The sequence below is a fragment of the Chionomys nivalis genome, chromosome 25 (genome assembly GCF_950005125.1).
Source record: "Chionomys nivalis chromosome 25, mChiNiv1.1, whole genome shotgun sequence".
NCBI lineage: Eukaryota > Metazoa > Chordata > Mammalia > Rodentia > Cricetidae > Chionomys > Chionomys nivalis.
Genome location: NC_080110.1, coordinates 35,385,702 through 35,405,116, shown reverse-complemented (window position 1 = coordinate 35,405,116; position 19,415 = coordinate 35,385,702). Strand labels below are relative to the sequence as shown.

Here is a 19,415-nt window from a genome sequence, read left to right as displayed (position 1 = left end):
CCCAGCCCAGCGCTGGCACACAGTCCTATCATCCTAGGTCTGGGAAGGCAGAGACAAGTGGATTTCTAGTTCAGGCCAGCAAGGACCCTGGGGGGTTCTTCTAAAATGTGTGTGTAAAAATCACAGCACAGCCCACTGTGGACTGGCAGAGCCTGTGGAGAACATGGGGTTTGGTCCTTTGTAGCACTGAGATCTCGGGGCACTCTGCATTTTTCTTCTCACCCCAGGATGATCGTTCCCGATCGTCCTTCAGAGAGATTCCTTTGATATGTGGTTCCCCTCCCTCGTGACTAGCTTCAGCCGGCTGGGCCGCCTTGAGATTCTGTTACTGTCAGAGCGATCCTCATTTAACTACAGCTGTGCCTGGGCCGCCTTGAGATTCTGTTAGTGTCAGAGCGATCCTCATTTAACTACAGCTGTGCCTGGGCCGCCATCAGATTCTGTTACTGTCAGAGCGATCCTCATTTAACTTGTAAACTTCCCCCAGCAATGTTTCCCGGACTGTGTGTGTGAAGACGCCTACAACAACACCTATGCGTGCGTGAGGACGCTGTCATCACTGTGGAACCTGCAGTATTGCGAGTTTGACGACCAGGAGGTAAGGGGACTTGGGCCTGGTGGCATTCCCAGCACTACCCAGGGAAGGTGAGTTTCTTCTCTGCAGTCTCAAGACAGTCCCATATAGACAGGCTTCATTCTCTGACTCTTCTCAATGGAGCCTTCTCTCCTCACCACCCCCACTCTTTAAGTGCACAGCTGACTTTCTCAGAATGACACACGCCTGGTCTGTGGGCTAAAAGTGAGCACTTGAGCGTCTACAGAGAGGAACCGGGACATTCCCAACAGGCTGGCCAGCATCTGACATACCCAGAAGCCCCCTTGGCTCACACAGCACAAGCCAATGCTATCTGTTATTAGAGTGGAGGACACAGGCCCTCCTTGGGAAAAGACGGGACTTGGCCCCACTGATAACTGTGGATCCCTGAAGGGTCTGGAGGGCACCGGGCCTTGCAGTCACACTGAGCTCAGCAGGTGCTTGCCTACCCAGTCTGGCCCCCTCTTACCGCAGGAAGTAAATGCTCACTGCCTTCTTCAGAAGGGGACTGCCCCTTCCTGGCAGCTCAGCAGCACAGTCTTCGCTTGAGCTGAGCTGGCCTTCCCTGTGTTTATCTGTTGGGTACCATTGCGTGGTAGACTGAGGGCAGCGTTCACCTCGCATGTCCTGGAGAACCATATGCGGATGAGAGGGAGGCCTTGATGCTAGACAGTGTACGTTAGAGATGATGCTGCCGTAGACATAATACAGCTTAGCCTTCCCCGCTGGCAAGAAATAGCCCCAACTACTTTTTAAAATAGGAAATGATTCAGGGGCCAGAAGTCAGCGCAGTTCTCAACTCCATCCTCGCTTGAGCCCCCAGGTTCTGAGACACACATGGCTTTCTGCACTCCCCTCACCGAGTACCTGCAATACTGTCTTGGTACTGAGGCCAGGCCATCGAGTGTTCACCTCTAGAGTGTGTGGTGGACAGGTGACCGCAGTTCAGCATGAGCTGTGTGTCCAGTGCAGGTGAACCCCAACAGTATGCGAATGTGTGGATCTTGAAGCCTTAGCCCACCTGATGGATGGGCCTTGTTTTTCTATATCTTCCCTGTCCATTTAGAAATAATTGCCTTAGAAATATTCTCAATATAACCTTTGCTTTTTTTCCTTTGCTCCTTCCCTTCTGCCCCTAGGTGTTCGTAGAAGTCTATAATATAACTGCAGACCCAGACCAAATCACCAACATTGCTAAAACTATAGACCCCGAGCTTTTGGGAAAGATGAACTATCGCTTGATGATGCTCCAGTCCTGTTCGGGGCCAACCTGTCGCACTCCAGGGGTTTTTGATCCGGGGTAAGTGTCCCCGGTGCTGTCCCTAGAGGTCCTGCTCTTCTGGAAGACAAAGGGAGGCTGTTGGCTCCCCCACCACACATACTTTGAGCTGTGTTTATTTTTCTGCTTTTTGAGGGAATGCTGTGTTCTTGCTGTATCAGCTTGTTATGCTGGGAACATAAACTGCTTGGGACTTGGCTCTCTGCTACCAGTGGCTGCTGAGTCCACAAGCTCAGCCCTGCTCTCCTGTCCCCAGAGCTCTGCTTGGTCGCGCTGGTCAGCTCTGGCCTGGTGCTACCCTGATCCTAGCACTCCAAGAGCAAACCGCTTCATTCCTTAGAAATCCAGTGTATGCCGGGCGATGGTGGCGCACGCCTTTAATCCCAGCACTCAGGAGGCAGAGGCAGGTGGATCTCTGTGAGTTCGAGGCCAGCCTGGTCTACAGAGCTAGTTCCAGGACAGGCTCCAAAGCCACAGAGAAACCCTGTCTCGAAAAACCAAAAAAAAAAAAAAAGAAAAAAGAAATTCAGTGTATGAAACACGGCTGAAAACAGATATGAACTGAGGTGCGTTCTAAATGGAAACCCACTGCGGCATGTTGAATGTGAATGGCAGTCCTTACCTGTAAAGTTGTGTGTGCCTCACACTCTGGAACCTTCCACAGTACTGTGTCTGGAGGAACACTGTCTGCTGCTGCCCATGCATTCACGCTGCATTAGTAAGAAGCATGCTGTGATTTTATGCTTTAGGGTTAGAATGATTAAATGAGCATGTCTCTGGGAAAGGATTGTTTCAGCTCTCATAAGCAGTGACGTGCGGTGAGGTGTGACTGACTCTTCCTTCTTCTCATTGCCTTCATCTGCTCTCCAAGTCAGAGATGAACATGCGTAGAGAAAGTGGATTGTGGGCCGTTACCCAGCACGCACAGACAGAAACAGAAACAGACCCCAGACTGCCCCGACTGGACTCAGAGCGCTCACCTCCACCCTCACAGCACCCTCAGTTCAAGCCCCGGCTTAGCTTTTTGTTTTGTTTTGAGACAGGTCTCTCTAACTGTCTTAGCCACGCTGGGTGCTTCTGGGGTTAAAGGTGCACCACCATGCCTTGCTAAAGGGGGGGGGGAGAGGGAGGGGAAGAGGAGAGGAGGGAGGGAGGGAGGGAGGGAGGGAGGGAGGGAGAGAGAGAGAGAGAGAGAGAGAGAGAGAGAGAGAGAAAATTTAAATAGCTAGGCCACTGTATAAAGAGACAATGTCATCTTATCTAGCGTAAACAAATGGGTATATTAAGGCTGCTCAGCCATTTTCAGTGTCCAGCCTCCACCCTCTTGGAAAAGGGTCATTCTCAAAAGTCACAATGACATAGCCATCCAAATGAACTTAATACTTTGAACCATATGTTCTTTGACTGGCTCTGGGAATTGAACCCTTAAAAGGAGAGAGAAGGACTCTCTGGGGTTATGATGCATGGCCACCAGCCCCAGTGACTCTGCTGCTGGAACACAGACCTGCCGCAGCATCTGGCCAGCCAGAGCAGGGTGGCTGTGGTGCTGTCTTGTTTCTTCTGGGTCATTGTCTGCTTTCTAGAGAGCCCTCAGCCCCACACGCACATTTCACATCAGGAAGTTAACCAGACGCACGATTTGCCCCAGGGGTCCCTCTGAAGAATGGATGCAGCGTGACCCTGTTTCCCCAGCACTGTTTAACCCAAAGCAGTCTTTATAATTCACTCCGGATGCATATTTATATAATAAGGAAGACGCTGGCTTTGTGCGCTCCTATTGACCTGAGCTATGTAAACACCAACCGAGTGTGTTTTTAACTTATCATCCCAGGTTATTCTTTCCTACCAAACATTTGGTTTTAGAGTCCTCTGCAGTAGGGTCATCGGGCTAGATCCTGTGGCACAGCTGTGGAACCCAGCCACACACGTCCATCACACACTGTCTGTGGCCAAATGTTCCACAGCCTGTGCCTATCATCTGGCTACTTCTGACACGTTGCTGCAGAAACTGGCCACAAGCAGGATCCAGCGTGAATTCCACACAGTATGTTTCTGCTCGGCATGGAAAGCCCATCCCTGGCCAGTCTGTGCTCTTTATATCCAGAGTCCTAACTGTTCCCGTTGAGCCTGAGCTTTGAGTGTCCATACATTTTCCATGAATGCCTGTGTTTGGTGACCAGAGACATTTGGAGTTGTTAGCTTTATGAGGCCGACTCAGGCCTGCATCTGAGGTGCATGTGCTGTGTGCTCTTAAGTGCCGGTGGTCTGAAGAGGAGGAGACCATGAACCTGCAGTGGAACTCTAAGGGTCAGCGCAGCCATCTGGATCCTTTCTACATTAGAATTCGCCGTTCCTCCCTTAACCACCCGCCTTTAGTCCCAGCACTTGAGGCTGAGGCAGCAGCTCTCTGAGTCTGAGAACAGACAGGTCTAAGTAGGATTTCCAGGCCAGCCAGGGCTGTATAGCAATTTTTTTTTTAAAGAACCTCCTGCTTTTTACCATTAACCTTGTTCTCTCAACTCAGAGTTTGTGCGGAAATATTCTCACCTTCAGAAACCACCTCTAGATTACAGCCTCCTCCGACCAGCTCCTTCTAGTGTGTCAGCCCCTCTTGCCCACTCTGCGGGAGAGTGTGCCACGAAGTCCCCATGGCTAGCTAGAGTTCACGTGATGTCCTTCTCCTTCCCTCAGATACAGGTTTGACCTGCGTCTCATGTTCAGCAATCACGGCAGCGTCAGAACGAGAAGGTTCTCGAAGCACCCTCTGTAGGGACCGTGCCAGCTCTGCGTTGGATCCTCACACACCCCTTTCTCATGAAGTGGTTGCAGTAGGAGCCATGCCTAGAAGAGCTCTGGCCTGGCCGTTCAAGTCCTATTTGAAAAATCCCTCCCACTGGTCAGCTGACTTCTAGTACTGTGACTCCAACCCCGTGTTGAAGTGGCTGACTCTGTCTCTTCCTTCAGATGACAACCATCACTCCTGAGGTCTTTGTCCTCTCCATGTCCCTTCATCTTGGGTGGGCACAGTGTGTGATGACCTCCCACGTGGTCAAGTCTGAATTTGTCAAACTGTTCAGATAAATGGCAATACTTTAGGGCAGAAAGAAAAGGCCTTTTGGTATGTGGCTAGCCCCAAATCTACAGCCCTGTATAGCATTTCAGACTGAGCCTCACCATCAAACACACACAGCCCTGCAAAGAACTGTCTGTGGAGAAGTGGAGAGGTGTTTACAACATCGTCATCGTAAATGTGCAGCTTGTCACCCAAGCTCTGCTCTGTTTTGCTGGAACCCTGGGCTATGCTGGTGCAGCCGGAGGCTGTGTAGGGTTAAAGGTGAACCCCCCTAGCTCTCGGAGCCATCAGCTCCTCAGTGGCTCCAACCATGCTGCGTGCTCAGAAACCCTGAAGAGAAGGCACACCAAGGGAAGGGCTAGCACGCTTCATGAGTGCCAGAGGCCAGCGCAGAGCAGGCTTGGCCGAGCAGGTTGAAGGGCTGCACAGAGAAGTGCCTGTCCAGGGGTTGTCAAGTGTCAGTGCCGCAAGATGTCATCATGACCGGCTGCAGTTAGCTGCCTTTCTCATTTAACATAGTGGGTGACTCAGGGCTGGTGTGAAGGACCAGCTGCTTTGTGCCCCCCCCCCCATGTAAGCTCTTGAGTCTCCAGAGTCTTGACCAACTAGGTTCAGTCCTTGTTCCCTGTCCAAGGTTCCATGCTGCCCAGAACTGCATCCTCCTGTTCTTAGCTCAAAGACCAATTCCACTCTGACATTTCCGCGGTGGGGCCGAGTGCTAGGGCAGCAGAGGAGAAGGGAGACGTGTGGTTTTAAGCTGCTCTGCGTAGGCAGTAAGTGATTTTAGCTTTACACGGCCTCTGCCCAGCTTTAAACACTTGGAACACACAGCTAGAAGCCACTTTTGGGACCCCAGAGGCCATGTTGGGGCAGTAGCCATGGAGTTCATGCCTTTACCTCATGTGACCCCAGCAACTGCAGTGGTACGAGACAGACAGTGGATGGACGCTCTGCTGTGGCCGCCTTAGAGGGAGAGGATGGGAACTGGCTTCCTTCACTCGCACGCCGTCTTCTGCATGAGTGAGGGTGACCGTAGTTGTCCTCAGTACAAACCCAGCTGCTCTCACCAGGCCTTGGGCTGCGGCGCCATCGCCTTCAGTTTCGTGGCAGCGCCTGGAAGCAGGTGAAGCCAGAGTGGCGTGAGCCACTATGAGTGTCTCTACCTCGCTGCCCTTACTTTAGGTGACATGTTCAGGGGTGGGGCATGGTGCCGGTCCTGCTGACACTGGAGTGGACCTCAGTTTATCCCAACAGACCACAGCGTGCACAGCTTCCCACCTAAGGGCCTTGTAATCTGATGTCTCCCTTGGAGGTGTCCACCAGTGTCTTCAAAATAGACAACCATAAAAACAATGTGGAACGCAGGGATTTTGCCTTAAAAGACTTAGTCTTAAAGCTGTCCCTCAGAGACAAAGTAAAGGGCACGCTTAGAGTGTCCTTGGGTTTAACAAGTGGCACTGTCGCAAACACCTTCTGAATGTCAGCGCTGGGGTTTTGTACAAAATAGTAGGGTAGCTGTGGAGGTTACACCTTCATCTGTGAGAAATAATCTTAAACTTGCAACTGTCTACAGACAGTGGTTTTTTTTTTCTTTTTTTTAAACAAAAGAAAACAGGCCAGAATCCTCAGGAGGAAGCCAAGGGCCCTCAGCTGAGCTCCACTGGGTAGGCGCACACTGCAGGCTTTAGTTCACCAGCTCTTTCTGCTCGATGGACTTGGAAATTCTCTCCTTAGCATCACGTGTTCTGGAAGTCACTCTGCCCTGGCTCTGTGTCATCTTGTCACTTAGAAAGTGCCCTTCAAAGGACCCTGTTCACTGCTGCACTTTTCAATGAATTAAAACTTGTTTCTGTTCGAGCGGCATGTCTTGTTTGTTCCGTCCACAAGAAGGCGTCCTCACAAGGTGGAAGGTGGCTGCTTCACGGCGATTTGTGGTGCTGGGCACCAAACTCAGGCCCGACAGATCAGGTCAGCATTGTCCCACCCGGATGCTAATCACTGTTCCTCAGCTGTGCTCTCCACCTGAAAAGCTGTCACATACCAGTCCCTGCTGAGCATCCGGGCCCTGGGAAGATGGCACAGTGGGTAAGAACACTGCCTGTTCTTCCAGAGGTCCTGAGTTCAATTCCCAGCAACCACAGGGTGGCTCACAACCATCTGTAATGAGATCTGGAGGCCTCTTCTGGCCTGCAGGCAGAACACTGTATTCATAGTAATAATAATAAAAGCATAAGTCTTGGGGGGTCTTGCAAGTGTGGCGGCGTCGAAGGTGAAGCAGGACATGCCCCCACCAGGGGGCTACGGTCCCGTCGACTACAAGCGGAACCTCCCTCGCCGGGGACTGTCGGGCTACAGCATGTTCGCGGTGGGCATCGGGGCCTTGCTCTTCGGCTATTGGAGAATGATGAGGTGGAACCTGGAGCGCAGGCGCCTGCAGATTGAGGACTTGGAGGCCCGGATTGCTCTCATGCCGCTCTTCCAGGCAGAAATGGACCGGAGGACCCTGCAGCTTCTTCGGGAGAACCTGGAGGAGGAGGCCATCATCATGAAAGACGTGCCTGACTGGAAGGTAGGTGAGTCTATGTTCCACACCACGCTGGGTGCCGCCCCTCCCCGGCGAGTTGTATGGGTTGCGCCCCAAGGAGGAGTTGGACAAAGCCAACTACGGCTTCACCTGGTACACGTAGGGTCCGAGCCGACGCCCACAATAAAGAATAGTCAAGTAAAAAAAAAAAAAAAAAAAAAGCATAAGTCTTAAAAAAAACAAGAACATTTGATCTTGCAGAGGGCCAGGTTCAGTTTCCAGCACCCATGTGGCATCCAACGGATGGTTACAACAAGCCCAGGGGCTCAAGTGCCTCTCTGCCCCCACGATCTCCTGAGTGCACACAAATACATATATTTATTAAGAGAACATCCTGATTCCTGATGAATCATTTCTAGTGTTTTAAGTCAATGGATGAACCCACCCACGAAGATGCCTTGTAGTAGTCAGGGTTTTGAGCCATTTCCCTGAGAGAAAAATGACATCTTGAGGAGTCAGCAAACTTTCTTAAAGGGACAAATACCTCACATTCTAGCTTACAGGTTATGTGGTCTCATCACAGCTACGTCCCATAAAGACAGTTGGGGCTACAGCTCAGTGGGTTGAGTTTGCCTCATCTGCACAAAGCCCTGGGTTCCATCCCCATCACTAAGTAAACTGGCTGTGGTGAGGCACCTTCAGCTCCAGTGTGTGGCTCTGCTCCAACTAAGAAAAACAAACTGGCCACAAGCTACCAGCCAGGGAGAGTGGGTTACTTCACAGATCAAGGAGATGTTAGATGTTGAGAATTAGATTGACAGGTTACTGTCTGAAAAAAAATAATTTGGGACTGGAGAAATGAATCAGAGGTCAAGAGCCTATAGTGCTCTTGCAGAGGACCCAGGTTTGGTTCCCAGCACCTACATTGTGTGGCTCACAACTACCTCTAACTCCAGCCTCCAGAGATCCAGCGCCCTCCTCTGGCCCCCATAGGTACTACAGACATGCACAAACCCACACATACACACTTAAAAATCCTTAAAATTAATTTGAGCAATACTGTCAAGATCACCCCTATGAATCACAGGCTGTCTGCCTCACTTGTGTGAGTGGCAGCAAAGTCCCACACTGAGGGACACACGTGGGTTTTGCTGCAGGTGAGGGGCACTAAGCTGAGCCCCTGCCATTTCACAGCAAGCCTGCTCTTGGCCCCAGAGAAGACATTACCTCACCCATCGAAGTTGTTCCTTTGCCAACAGTCCTGAGGAACGGCCCGCATAGACAGTGTTCGGGGGCTTGCAACTGGGATGCCGTAGTTGGCTCTCACCTAACAGCTTTCGGCTGGGTAATAGCAGGTGGTCACTGGGTTGGATGCATTCCCTGCCTGACCACAGAGTCTAGAAGCCAGCAGCCATCCACAAATGCTGTGATGTAGTCAGGAGAGCTGCTTTTTAATCAACCCTGTGTTTAAGGTGAAGGGTGTGTATAGGTAAGTAATGAAGATGGGCACTGTGCTTTTATATATTCTAATCTCTATTGTGTGTGTGCACATCAGGACAGCTTCTGACAGTTCTTCATGTGTGTGTTTGTGTGTGTGTGTACACATCAGAGAACAGCTTCTGACAGTTCGTGTGTGTGCACATCAGAGGACGGTTGACAGTTCTTCTGCCCACCATGTGGCTCTTGGGGTTGAACTAGAGTCCTCAGGCTGAACTGGGAGTCTCTTTGCCTACTGAGTCATATAATTAGCTGAAGCACTGGCCTTCTGACACAGAAGATACCAAAGCCTTAAAGAGATGATGAGGGAAAGGTAGCAGTGGAGGTGTTTTGGTCAGAATATAATCCTAAATAGAAAATAACAGTGCAGGGTGATCACAAACTACCCAGAAAAAAAGAAAGTTTGCAGATCCCTTTAGGAGGAAACATGAGACTTAGCTCCGTCTCACTGGCATGCCAACAGCAGTCAGCACAGGCCCTCCTGGAGAAGACCTCACATCTCACCTTGTCCCATTGACATGGCCCCTGTCCCTTGAAGCCCCTTCCTTCCCTCCAGCAGCGGCTCTCAAGGGCTGGGCATATGGATGCAATGAAGTCAGATCCATGAACCACAGAATCCGTATGACCCAACTTTAAAACCCTGTAATGAACTCTCCTGGTGGCATTGGGAATCACTGTAATTAGACCAGGTGGAGAGGCGGGGCCGGGTGTGGCAGCACACAGCTCCAATCCTAACTCAGGATGACTCGGTGAAGGCCAGTGCGGGCCACATAGCAAGACCTGACCACCAAAGGCCTGGAAAGATGGCCCCTTGGATAAAGCACACGTGTGAGAACAGGAATGGGTCCCTAATGGATCCCTAATAGCCACGTGGGTGTGGGGAGCCCAGCTCTGACTCTAGTGGCAAGAAATCCCTGGGGCGCGCTGGCTAGCTAGACTAACAGTCACCAGTGAACCCTGCTCCATTGGCGGTCCTACCCAACAGTGAGGAGTGGCTGGTTGTCAGCTTTAAGCCTCCGTGTGTACACACACACACACACACACACGAGAGAGAGAGAGAGCAAACACTCACATAGCCACACAAATGGGAAGGATAGGAAATAAGAGCACCATATGGTATCATAGCCTAAGAGAGTTCTACATTATAGCTTTGTGTTAAAGGGAAGTACTTCAGAGCTGAGCTTGGCAGGGCATACCTAGAATCCCAGCATGCAGGAGGCAGGAGGGTCAGAAATTCAAGGCCAGTTTTAGCTATGGATCAAGACTGAGGTCAACCTGGGCTATGTGAGACTATTTAACAAAACATGTCATGGCCCCACTGTGAGACCCAAGCTGCTCATGTCCCCCCTCCCTCTCGCTCCCTCCCTCTATACTCCATCCCCATGTCCATTCTCTTAGCCTGCACCTCTAATACCTGGTGATGATAGGTTCCCAAAGCATAGAGAGATAAAAGGTGCCTATAATTTTGTTAACCACTAAAACTCTGCTGGGTGGTGGTGGTACATGCCTTTGATCCCAGCCCTCAGGAGGCAGAGGCAAGATCGTGTGAGTTCGAGGCCATCCTGGTCTACAGAATGAGTTCCAGGACAGCCAGAATTATACAAAGAAACCCTGTCTCAAAAAACCAAAATCAAACCAAAACAAACAAACAAAAACCCTCATGGGCCTGGTGTGGTAATGCATACCTTTAATTCCAGCATGGTCAGTCGCTTTCTCAAAACAGGAATAAATTTTTTTTTTTTTTTTTTTGGTTTTTCGAGACAGCGTTTCTCTGTAGCTTTGGTTCCTGTCCTGGAACTATCTCTTGTAGACCAGGCTGGTCTCGAACTCACAGAGATCCACCTGCCTCTGCCTCCCAAGTGCTGGGATTAAAGGCGTGCGCCATCCCCGCCTGGCTGGGGAGATGTTTCTTAAGGTCACCGCTATGCAGCGTGTCTCTTCGCGTGACACCTAGAACCCTCCTGAGACATGCCACCTCCAACACATTCATCTCCATCCACAGAAGGAAGTAAACTACAGGATACGGCAACAGCTTGAGATACTGCGGCCGTGTAATGAGAATGAACGATGGCAGATACCCGAAGATAGTACTGCTTGGAGGAGTGCATGGGAGAAGGCGAAGAGGACAGACAGCATAAAGGAAGACTGCGGAACTTTGGGTGTGATAATAACACAAGCATCTAGGACTACCTAGGATAGGAACAACTGAGAACCACCATAATCAGGATGCACATGCGTGCTTAAGCATGGCCGGGCACAAATGATGATGATGATGATGGGAGTAGGGGTTGGTGCCGTGCTGAATAGCTTTTGACCCAACACAAGCTAGAGTCATTTGGAAAGAGGGAACCCCAACTGAGAAAATTGCCCCACCAGACTAAACTGTGGGTAAGCCCATGCTACATTCTTGACTGTTAATGGGTGTATGAGAGCCCGTTTACCCTGGGCGGTACCAACCCTGTACAGATAGCCCTGGGTGTAGAAAAAAGCCAGCAGTGTCAGCCCTAGGTGGGAGATGCTGAAGGCTTAAGGAAAGCAGGCTGAGCAAGCCAGAAGGAGAAAGCCAGTGAGCAGCACCCCTCCATGGCCTCTGCATTAGCTCCTGCCTCCAGGTTCCTGTCTTGAGTTGTTGCCCTGACTTCCTGGGTTGATGATGGGCTACAAGCTGTAAGATGAAATAAACTCTTCCCTCCCCAAGCTGCTTTCAGTCCTGGAGGTTCACCACAGCAATAGAGACCCAAACGAAGACAGACGGGGTTGCTAGGCTTGAACCCTAGAACATCCTAAGCCTGCTCTACCACTGAACTGCAGCCCCTGCCAAATCCGTTTCTCTGTTGAATCCACTCTTTCTGCGTTCTGCGGGGCTTGTCCCTCTGTCAGGAGCCATTTCAGGCTTCTCCTTTCTCACATCTCACAGGGCCTTGAAGGAAAAATCTTGAGACAAGAAAACTTAAAGTTAGCCAAAACATTACGTGCTGACCGTGGAGACTCAAGCTCTGGAAAGCACCACAGAGTGTCTTCATGGCTTCCTGCTTATCACTAACAGTAGGTGTTCTAGCCACTGACCTTGCAACTGCCCTGCTTAGCTACCAAATTGCCCCACTTAGTTGCCTAGCTACCGAGCCCCTCCTTCCCTTCCCCCTATCCTCCGTTCCCCCTTGCCCTAGCTCCTTTCTGAGTAGTATTTAAGACTTCAATAAACGGGATGCCTTGACAAAGAATACTGCTTAGCGTCCATTTCTCTCTCCTCCCATGTCTTTCAGATAGTGCCTCTTCAAGACCCTGGAGTAATTTAGGACCTGCTGGGCGGGTCATCCCTCCTTTTTCCAAAGCTTATTTAATGACAGGTATCTGGGACAGAGCAAAGTCGGCCATTGGCAGAGATTCAACTCATTTCCAAAGGGGACAGAACTACATTGTCCAGGTGCCAGGACCCCACGCCTGTAATCCTGGCAGTATGACTTAACCATCTTTGGGTCATTCCTCCTCAGTTCTTACCTCCCAGGAGGCAGGAGGATTACACGTTCAAAGCTGAACAGCCAAAGCAGACCACAGCAGCCCGGGATATACATAGTGAGCTCTTGTCTCAGGAAACCGAGGACTGACAATGTTGCTGGGCGGTGGCATTGCCCACTGTGCACCAAACCCCGGGTTTAACACCCAGCACCGCCTCCACCAAGATTATGTACATTACATGCACAAGAATATAAATAAACACGAGTCCCCACCTTTGCTCCTAAAAGGAGCAGATGTGTCTTTGCGGAATGCTTGCTAAGCGCTCAGCATATGTTGGAAAATATTTGAAGGGGCTCCCTGGTTGGCAGCTCATCAGTCAGACCTCTCTCCAGTGTTTCTGGAGCTCCCCAAAGCGGCACAAGGGACCGTCCAGCTTAGACTGCCAAGCACCTGTTAGCACTCCCCCACCGGCCCCCACCCGGGCTGCCTCTGAGCACCATTGATGCTATTCTGCTTAAAGCTGCGCTGTGACCTTGCTGCCCACCTCCCCCATCGGCAGCATCTCCCGCGCGGAAAGCAGCCATCCACCTTCTTCTGCACTCTCCCAGAGAAAGAAGCCCGCGGTGCCACAGAGTGAGGACAGAGACGCTTCAGGCCCACGATGGAGGCCCCCTTTGTCCTCCCTGCGATGCCCGAGAAGCCCCACCCAGAGCTCAGCCAGGGGCAAAGGCTGCAGCAGGACTGACCCAAGCTGCAACTGGTGTGCCCGGGGAGGGAGGACCCTTCTGTCTCCAAGGTATCCACGTGGCCACACCTGTCTAGGAAGTCTTTCCCACCACATTTGGTGTTCCCAGCTAGAAGCGATGCAAAGGAGACCAAGAAAATCACCAACTGAGGGAACTGGTTTTCGTCATGGTGGTTTATCCTTGAGGCCACACTCCTGCCTCGGCTTTAGGAGCGCAAGGATGACAGGTGTAAGCCTCCATGCCCCGCTAAAAGAGGGGGTAGGTGTTTACTGGCGTGGAAACATTGGCCTCCAGTTAAGGCTTGGGGTCTGGATCTCTTGGCATCATCCTCGCCTTGCAATGATATGACAGCCCTGTGGGGCCGCTGCTCCTGAGCCTCTGATTCTATGTTACAGGAAAGAACGCACTCTGTAACTGCCTCTGCGGGGAACACAGGGCCGGCTGTAAGTCGGCTTCCATCAGTCGCCCACCATTGCGAGTGGTCTATGTAGAAATCAATTTCCTTCTGCAAGCATACATTTTAAAAATACAAACAAGACACTTGGCAGTGGCCACTCCCCAGCTCAAAGTCCCTCAAGCTCACACACTTTGCTGTGCCTCCACAGCCATGTCTGGCCCAACCCCCAGAAGGCCAAGATCCAAAACTAAGTCAAAACTGAAGACGGCAGAAACAGAAGAAGAGGAGTCAGCTTCCAAAGGGAATGCTGGGAGAGAAAGGAAGGGGGCAAATGGCAATGAAATATAAATCTCCAGCCTTCACTGTACTCCCCACAAGCACTGCCTTATGTTGGGCCTTTTTTTTTAAAGAATATATATATATATATATATATATATATATATATATATATATATATATTCAGTGTTCTACCTGCAGGCCAGAAGAGGGCGACAGATCTCATTATAGATGGTTGTGCGCCACCATGTGGTTGCTGGGAATTGAACTCAAGACCTCCGGAAGAGCAGGCAGTATTCTTAACCTCTGAGCCATCTCTCCAACTCTGTTGATTCTTTTTATGGAGGTGTGCACACGCATGCACACACATGCATGTTGAAGGTCAAGGTTAAAGGCAGGCAGCTCTCTGAGTTCGAGGCCAGCCTGTGGGCTGCAAAATGCTGTTAACATGTAAATGTGATATTTTGAAGCCTAAACAAAAGCTTTTCTACTTTGAAAAGGGTTCCTCTTGGAAACTGACATCTAGGAAGCTCCTAGACGAGCTTTGGTGTCAAATGAGGACTGAGAAAATACCACCCTATGGTACACCGAGACGCCGAGACCTTATCTCGTCCTCACAGCAGCCCTGTGACCGAAGCCGACAACCCCGCCCTTCCCATCTTTCCATCCTTGCAGGGCCTCAGGTAACCCAGGCTGGTCCTGAATTCACTGTGCAGGTGAGAATGGCCTTGAACTTCGGATCACCCTGCCTCCACCTCTCTAGTGCTGGGGTTACAGGCACAGACCACCATACAAGGCTTACGCAGAGTTGGGGATGGGCCCCAGGTTCTGGTCATGGGAGGCAAACAGTCAACTGAGGAGCCCCAGAACTCTTCCATTTCAGAGAAAAACAGTAACAATGAATCACCTGAGGAGCCTCAGAACTCTTCCATTTCAGAGAAAAATAGTAACAATGAGTCACCTGAGGAGCCCCAGAACTCTTCCATTTCAGAGAAAAACAATAACAATGAACCAACTGAGTTTGACTTGGAGCAATTGTTGCTACAGACTTAACTGTTCGCCTTCAAAAGTGAACTGTAATTCTTGTCTAGAATAATAGAGAGCAAAACTACTCTAATAAACGAACTCTAATAAACACCATTAAAACCTCAGAAGTCAGTTCACCTGCTAATAGAAAAGACACCCTCCAATTGTGAATCCAGCTGGTTCCCTCCCCCTCAAGACTTCTGCTCTAAATGGCTTCTCTAGTCTCCTCAGTTGTCACTCTTTAAAGCACCTGGACTCACATCCACAACACCTGGCTGCTTACATGGCTCCTTCCCGTGAAGGGGTGTGTGTGGGGGGGTTCCTCCTGCCATATAATCCACCCAGTCCCCAACAGCTAACTTCCTAACTCCTGTTGATGGCAGGGATGGTATGGCTCTCCCTATAATCTCAAAATTGGAAAACAGAGACAGGAGAATTGCCACAAGTTGGAGATAAGCTTGGTTGTACAGTAAATTCTAAGCCAGTCTGACTACAAAGTGAGACCCTGTCTGAAAGAAAAATTGTTCAGTTAAAACAAGATTGGGAATCTTGGAGTTTCTTTTCAAGCTAAGGGCAGAAGGTACTAATAGAGTTGAAAGATGTGAAAAAAGGAAGAGATATGTAGTAAGGAGCTTCAGGCAGGTCTGCTTTTCATCCCGTCTGGCTCCTGCACCGCTAGCTTAGCCCCGGAAATAATAACATGGAAACTGTATTCTTTTAAACAATGCCTGGCCCATTATCTCTAGCCTCTTACTGGCTAACTCTCACATCTTGACTAACCCATTTCTAATAATCTGTGTAGCACCACAAGGTGGTGGCTTACCGGGAAAGATTCAGCATGTCTTACCTGGCGGCTGGCTCCATGGTGGCTGCCTCACTGTTTTCTTTCTCCCAGCATTGTTATGTTTACTCCGCCTACTTAATTTTCTGTCCTATCAAAAGCCAAGGCAGTTTATTAACCAATGAAAGTAACACATAGACAAATAACCCTCCTGCATCAGTGATAAGAAGATGGGCATCAGTTGGGTGGTGGCGCATGCCTTTGATCTCAGCACTCGGGAGGAAGAGGCAGGCAGAAGTCTGTGAGTTCAAGGCCAGCCTGGTCTTCAGAGTGAGTTCCAGGACAGCCAGGATTACATAGAGAAACCCTGTCTTGAAAACCAACAATAACAAAAGCAGCGCCCGATTTGGAGTCTTCATTTGAAATCACAAGCTGCTCTTTGACTCTGCTGCTCTAGAACCAACCAGCCAGGAGTTATTTGACAGAGAGACGCTACCAGACCAGAAAACAAACCAAAGCCTAAACCACCCCTGCTGACAAGACTGCTGAGCTCAACCTGGAAGTAGTTCCATAGCTGGCTACTCCCTGTTCTGCCTCTTCTGGCCTTCACCTGGCCTGCCTCCCAACCCGTTAACCCTTAAGCCAAGATTCTCTCTAGAACACCGAATTAAGCAAGTAGCGGCTCACATCAGTAGTGGCACATGGCAAACTCTTAAATACTTAGCTCCATCGCAAAGGATGACACTTGAGGGTGGCAGTGTGGGTCACCCCCTGCAAGTTTGCATGGTTTGCATGACTTGCTCCTGAACCCCCTTTTTTTTCCCTGGTAGCTCAAGAAATTGTCAGACCATCAGCAAGAGCAATACTGGGATTGGCTCCCTGATCTGACCACTCCTCCATGGCAGTAGACCCTAAGGAAAAACCCAGGATAGGTCCTTGCTGTAATTTAGCATTATCCCTTAAATTAGTGGTTCTCAACCTTCCTAACACTGTGACCACTTAATACAGTTCCTCGAGTTGTGGGGACTCCCAACCACAAAATTATTTTCATTGTACTTCATAACTGTAATGTTGTTACGGTTATGAATTACAAATATCTGATATGCAGGGTATCTGATAATCAATCCCCTCCAAGGAGGTCGTGACCCACAGGTTGAGAACCTCTGCCCTAAATGAGCCCATAAATGAGAACAACCACCAATAAATAAGTAAGTGGGTGAAAGTCCGTCTGCTCCGACACAAGCCTGCTCTCACCATGTACCCATCAGAGATGTGTCTGTTCTTCGAAAATGCAGTTTACTGCACTTCTTGGAACTGGACAAGAAGGTGGCTGAGAAGGCTAGTCGTTCAGAGGCCTGCCAATCACGCTCACGGTAGCTTGCCTCTGCCTGGTGAAGCGTTTCCTGGCCCGAGAGTTGCGATGTTTCCATTATCCACTGTGGGCTTTACAAATAAGGCTGGCACATGGTTAGCACCTTGTTGACACGGGGTAACAGAGACTTCCCTTTCAGGAAAAGGAAACAGCAACTTCGGATCATCTGACAGCACCCAGATGCGGTATTTGTGGAACTGAATTCTGTTCCTCTTACAAATCCCATGCTCACACTGGTCCATGGTGTGAGCGAGAACTCCCCACAGCAAATAAGAAACCCTACAGTGAAAACCAGCACGGTGACCTCTTGTAATCCATGCACAGCTCAAGGGCTCAGCCCCCAAAGCTCATTGCACACTGGACACTGAGGTCCCAGGCTCTACATCTGGGTCCCCTTGGCCCTCCCTCAGGCTTATTTCATTTACTAGACCAGCACACAGGAGCCAGGGAAACACCCATCTGTGTGTTCTGGTTTATTACAAAAGATACAGACGAAGAAATTCACAGCATCCTCCAGGCAGCTCTCCAGAGGAAGATGGAGCCTTCGCCAGCCACATAACATGCATGCAGGGAAGCATGGGCAGCCATGTTGAGATGGGATAGATCAAATGGGGAAACCCAGCAATGCTGGGGAGATGGCCCCAGTGCTTTGAACAGCCTACTTTTCTAAAGCAAAGAGACAAGAACCCTTTGAAATGGAGTCTGATGCTACACTTCAAATAACTTTCTTTTCCTCTTATTAGGAGTACTACTCTGACCTCTGACATAGAGCGGGGACTGGAACGCAACCCAAAATCACCTCCATTTTTTCTAAATGGTTTTTATTTTTAATTATGTGTCGGGGGGGGGGAGGCACTTGAGCATAGGTGCTCACAGAGGCCAGAGGCTTGAGAGCAACCCGAAGCTGGAGTTATATATAGGTGGTTGTAAGCACCCTGACATGGGTGGGTGCTGGGAACTGAACTCAGTTCTTCTGAAAGAGCAGTAAACACTTCTGAGCCATCTCCCCAGCTCCAAGATAAAGAGAGGAATATTTGCTTCCATGACCTGCCTTAGGGAAGAGAAATTCTCATTTCTATGATTTGTCTTAGGGAGGGAGGAGTCAAGAATCATAGAAATGTAAATGTTATACAAATATGTGTGTACTGGATATGTGTGTGCACACACACATGCATGCATGCATATGGGTACTGGGTGACGGTCTTATCGAGGAAAGAGGAAAATGTCATACACAGGGTCTCACTGTGTAGCCCCAGGCTTGCCTTGGAACTCAGTCAATCCACCTGACTCTGCCTCCCAAGTGCCAGATCAGCGTGCACCCCAACCCCCACGCTAGGCACCAAACGCATGCTTTGTGCAGACTTGTGGGAGGAGCACAAGGAGCTGCTCTCAGGCTTCGGTCACCTCAGTTCCTAAGTGTTCGCAGCGTGGAAAGTCAAGACTGCTAAAGAAGAGGGGAAATTTGAAGATTTGGCAAAAGCAGACCAGGCTTGTCCTGAGAGGAATGAGGATCAGTCTTTCCGTTCCCAGTGTCTGTTCCGGCGGAGCCACATGGCATTTCCTTGAATTTGCCTTCTCTCTCTCTCTCTCTCTCTCTCTCTCTCTCTCTCTCTCTCTCTCTCTCTCTCTCTCTCTCTCATATACATGGAAGACTGTAGAAAGCCATGCGAACATAAAAAGTCACCAACAGAACCAGGCAGTCCTTGGAAACCCCTACCCACCCCTGCCTCTCTCGTCCTGCCATTGCTTCCCTGAAACAGGTCACTTCAGCAGCAGGGGGTGTTTAGTGTCGGGTTTCTACACTGTTTTTACAAATGGGATGGAGTGGTTTTCTTGGATATGGTGTGGACTGCCTCCCCTTGTTCTGTCTCCCAGGCTGCTCAAAGTGTTCGCTCTGCTATGCTGCCCCCTAGAGGCCTTGTGAGATGAGGACCTGCGGGGGTGAAGGGTGGGGATATATATCTTTTAGCCTGGCTATATTCTGTTAAACCATTGCCTGAAAGCAGCTTCTTTATTCATTAGCCAATAAAAGCAACACATATCCAGAAGGACTCCCACACCACCCATGGAGTCCAGAAGAGGACACCAGATGTGTGCTGGGAATTAAACCCTGGTCCTGTCAGATAAACAGCCAATGCTCTTAACCACTCCATCCCCCAGAATATTAGTTAGGGGGGAAAATCAACTGACAATACATTTTGTAAAGAAGCCTAGGGCAGGAAGGTAGTCCCTTTAAGAGGAAAAGTCCCAAACCCTCCCAAACCCCATTCTAGAGTTGAAGGCTATCCAGAGCCAGTCCCCAGCCAAAAAAAGCTTGTTCCAAAACTTTGAAAAAAAAATACATATATATATACATAAATATAAAATAAATCATAAATAAAGACATACAAATA

At 49.9% G+C, this 19,415-nt stretch overlaps 1 protein-coding gene and 1 pseudogene across 1 annotated transcript in view; both read left to right on the top strand.

Annotated features, from left to right (window-relative positions):
- The window catches only part of Gns (glucosamine (N-acetyl)-6-sulfatase), a 37,344-nt gene extending 30,540 nt beyond the window's left edge, over nt 1–6,804 (top strand). The window contains exons 12-14 of the mRNA XM_057757877.1: nt 488–598; nt 1,735–1,895; nt 4,566–6,804. Coding sequence (XP_057613860.1) covers nt 488–598; nt 1,735–1,895; nt 4,566–4,644 — 351 coding nt within the window. The 3' untranslated portion in view covers nt 4,645–6,804. The remainder of the gene's footprint in view (nt 1–487; nt 599–1,734; nt 1,896–4,565) is intronic.
- Nucleotides 6,805–6,809: 5 nt separating this feature from the next.
- On the top strand, nt 6,810–7,686 carry LOC130866215 (NADH dehydrogenase [ubiquinone] 1 alpha subcomplex subunit 13-like; annotated as a pseudogene).
- The last annotated feature ends 11,729 nt before the right edge of the window (nt 7,687–19,415 follow it).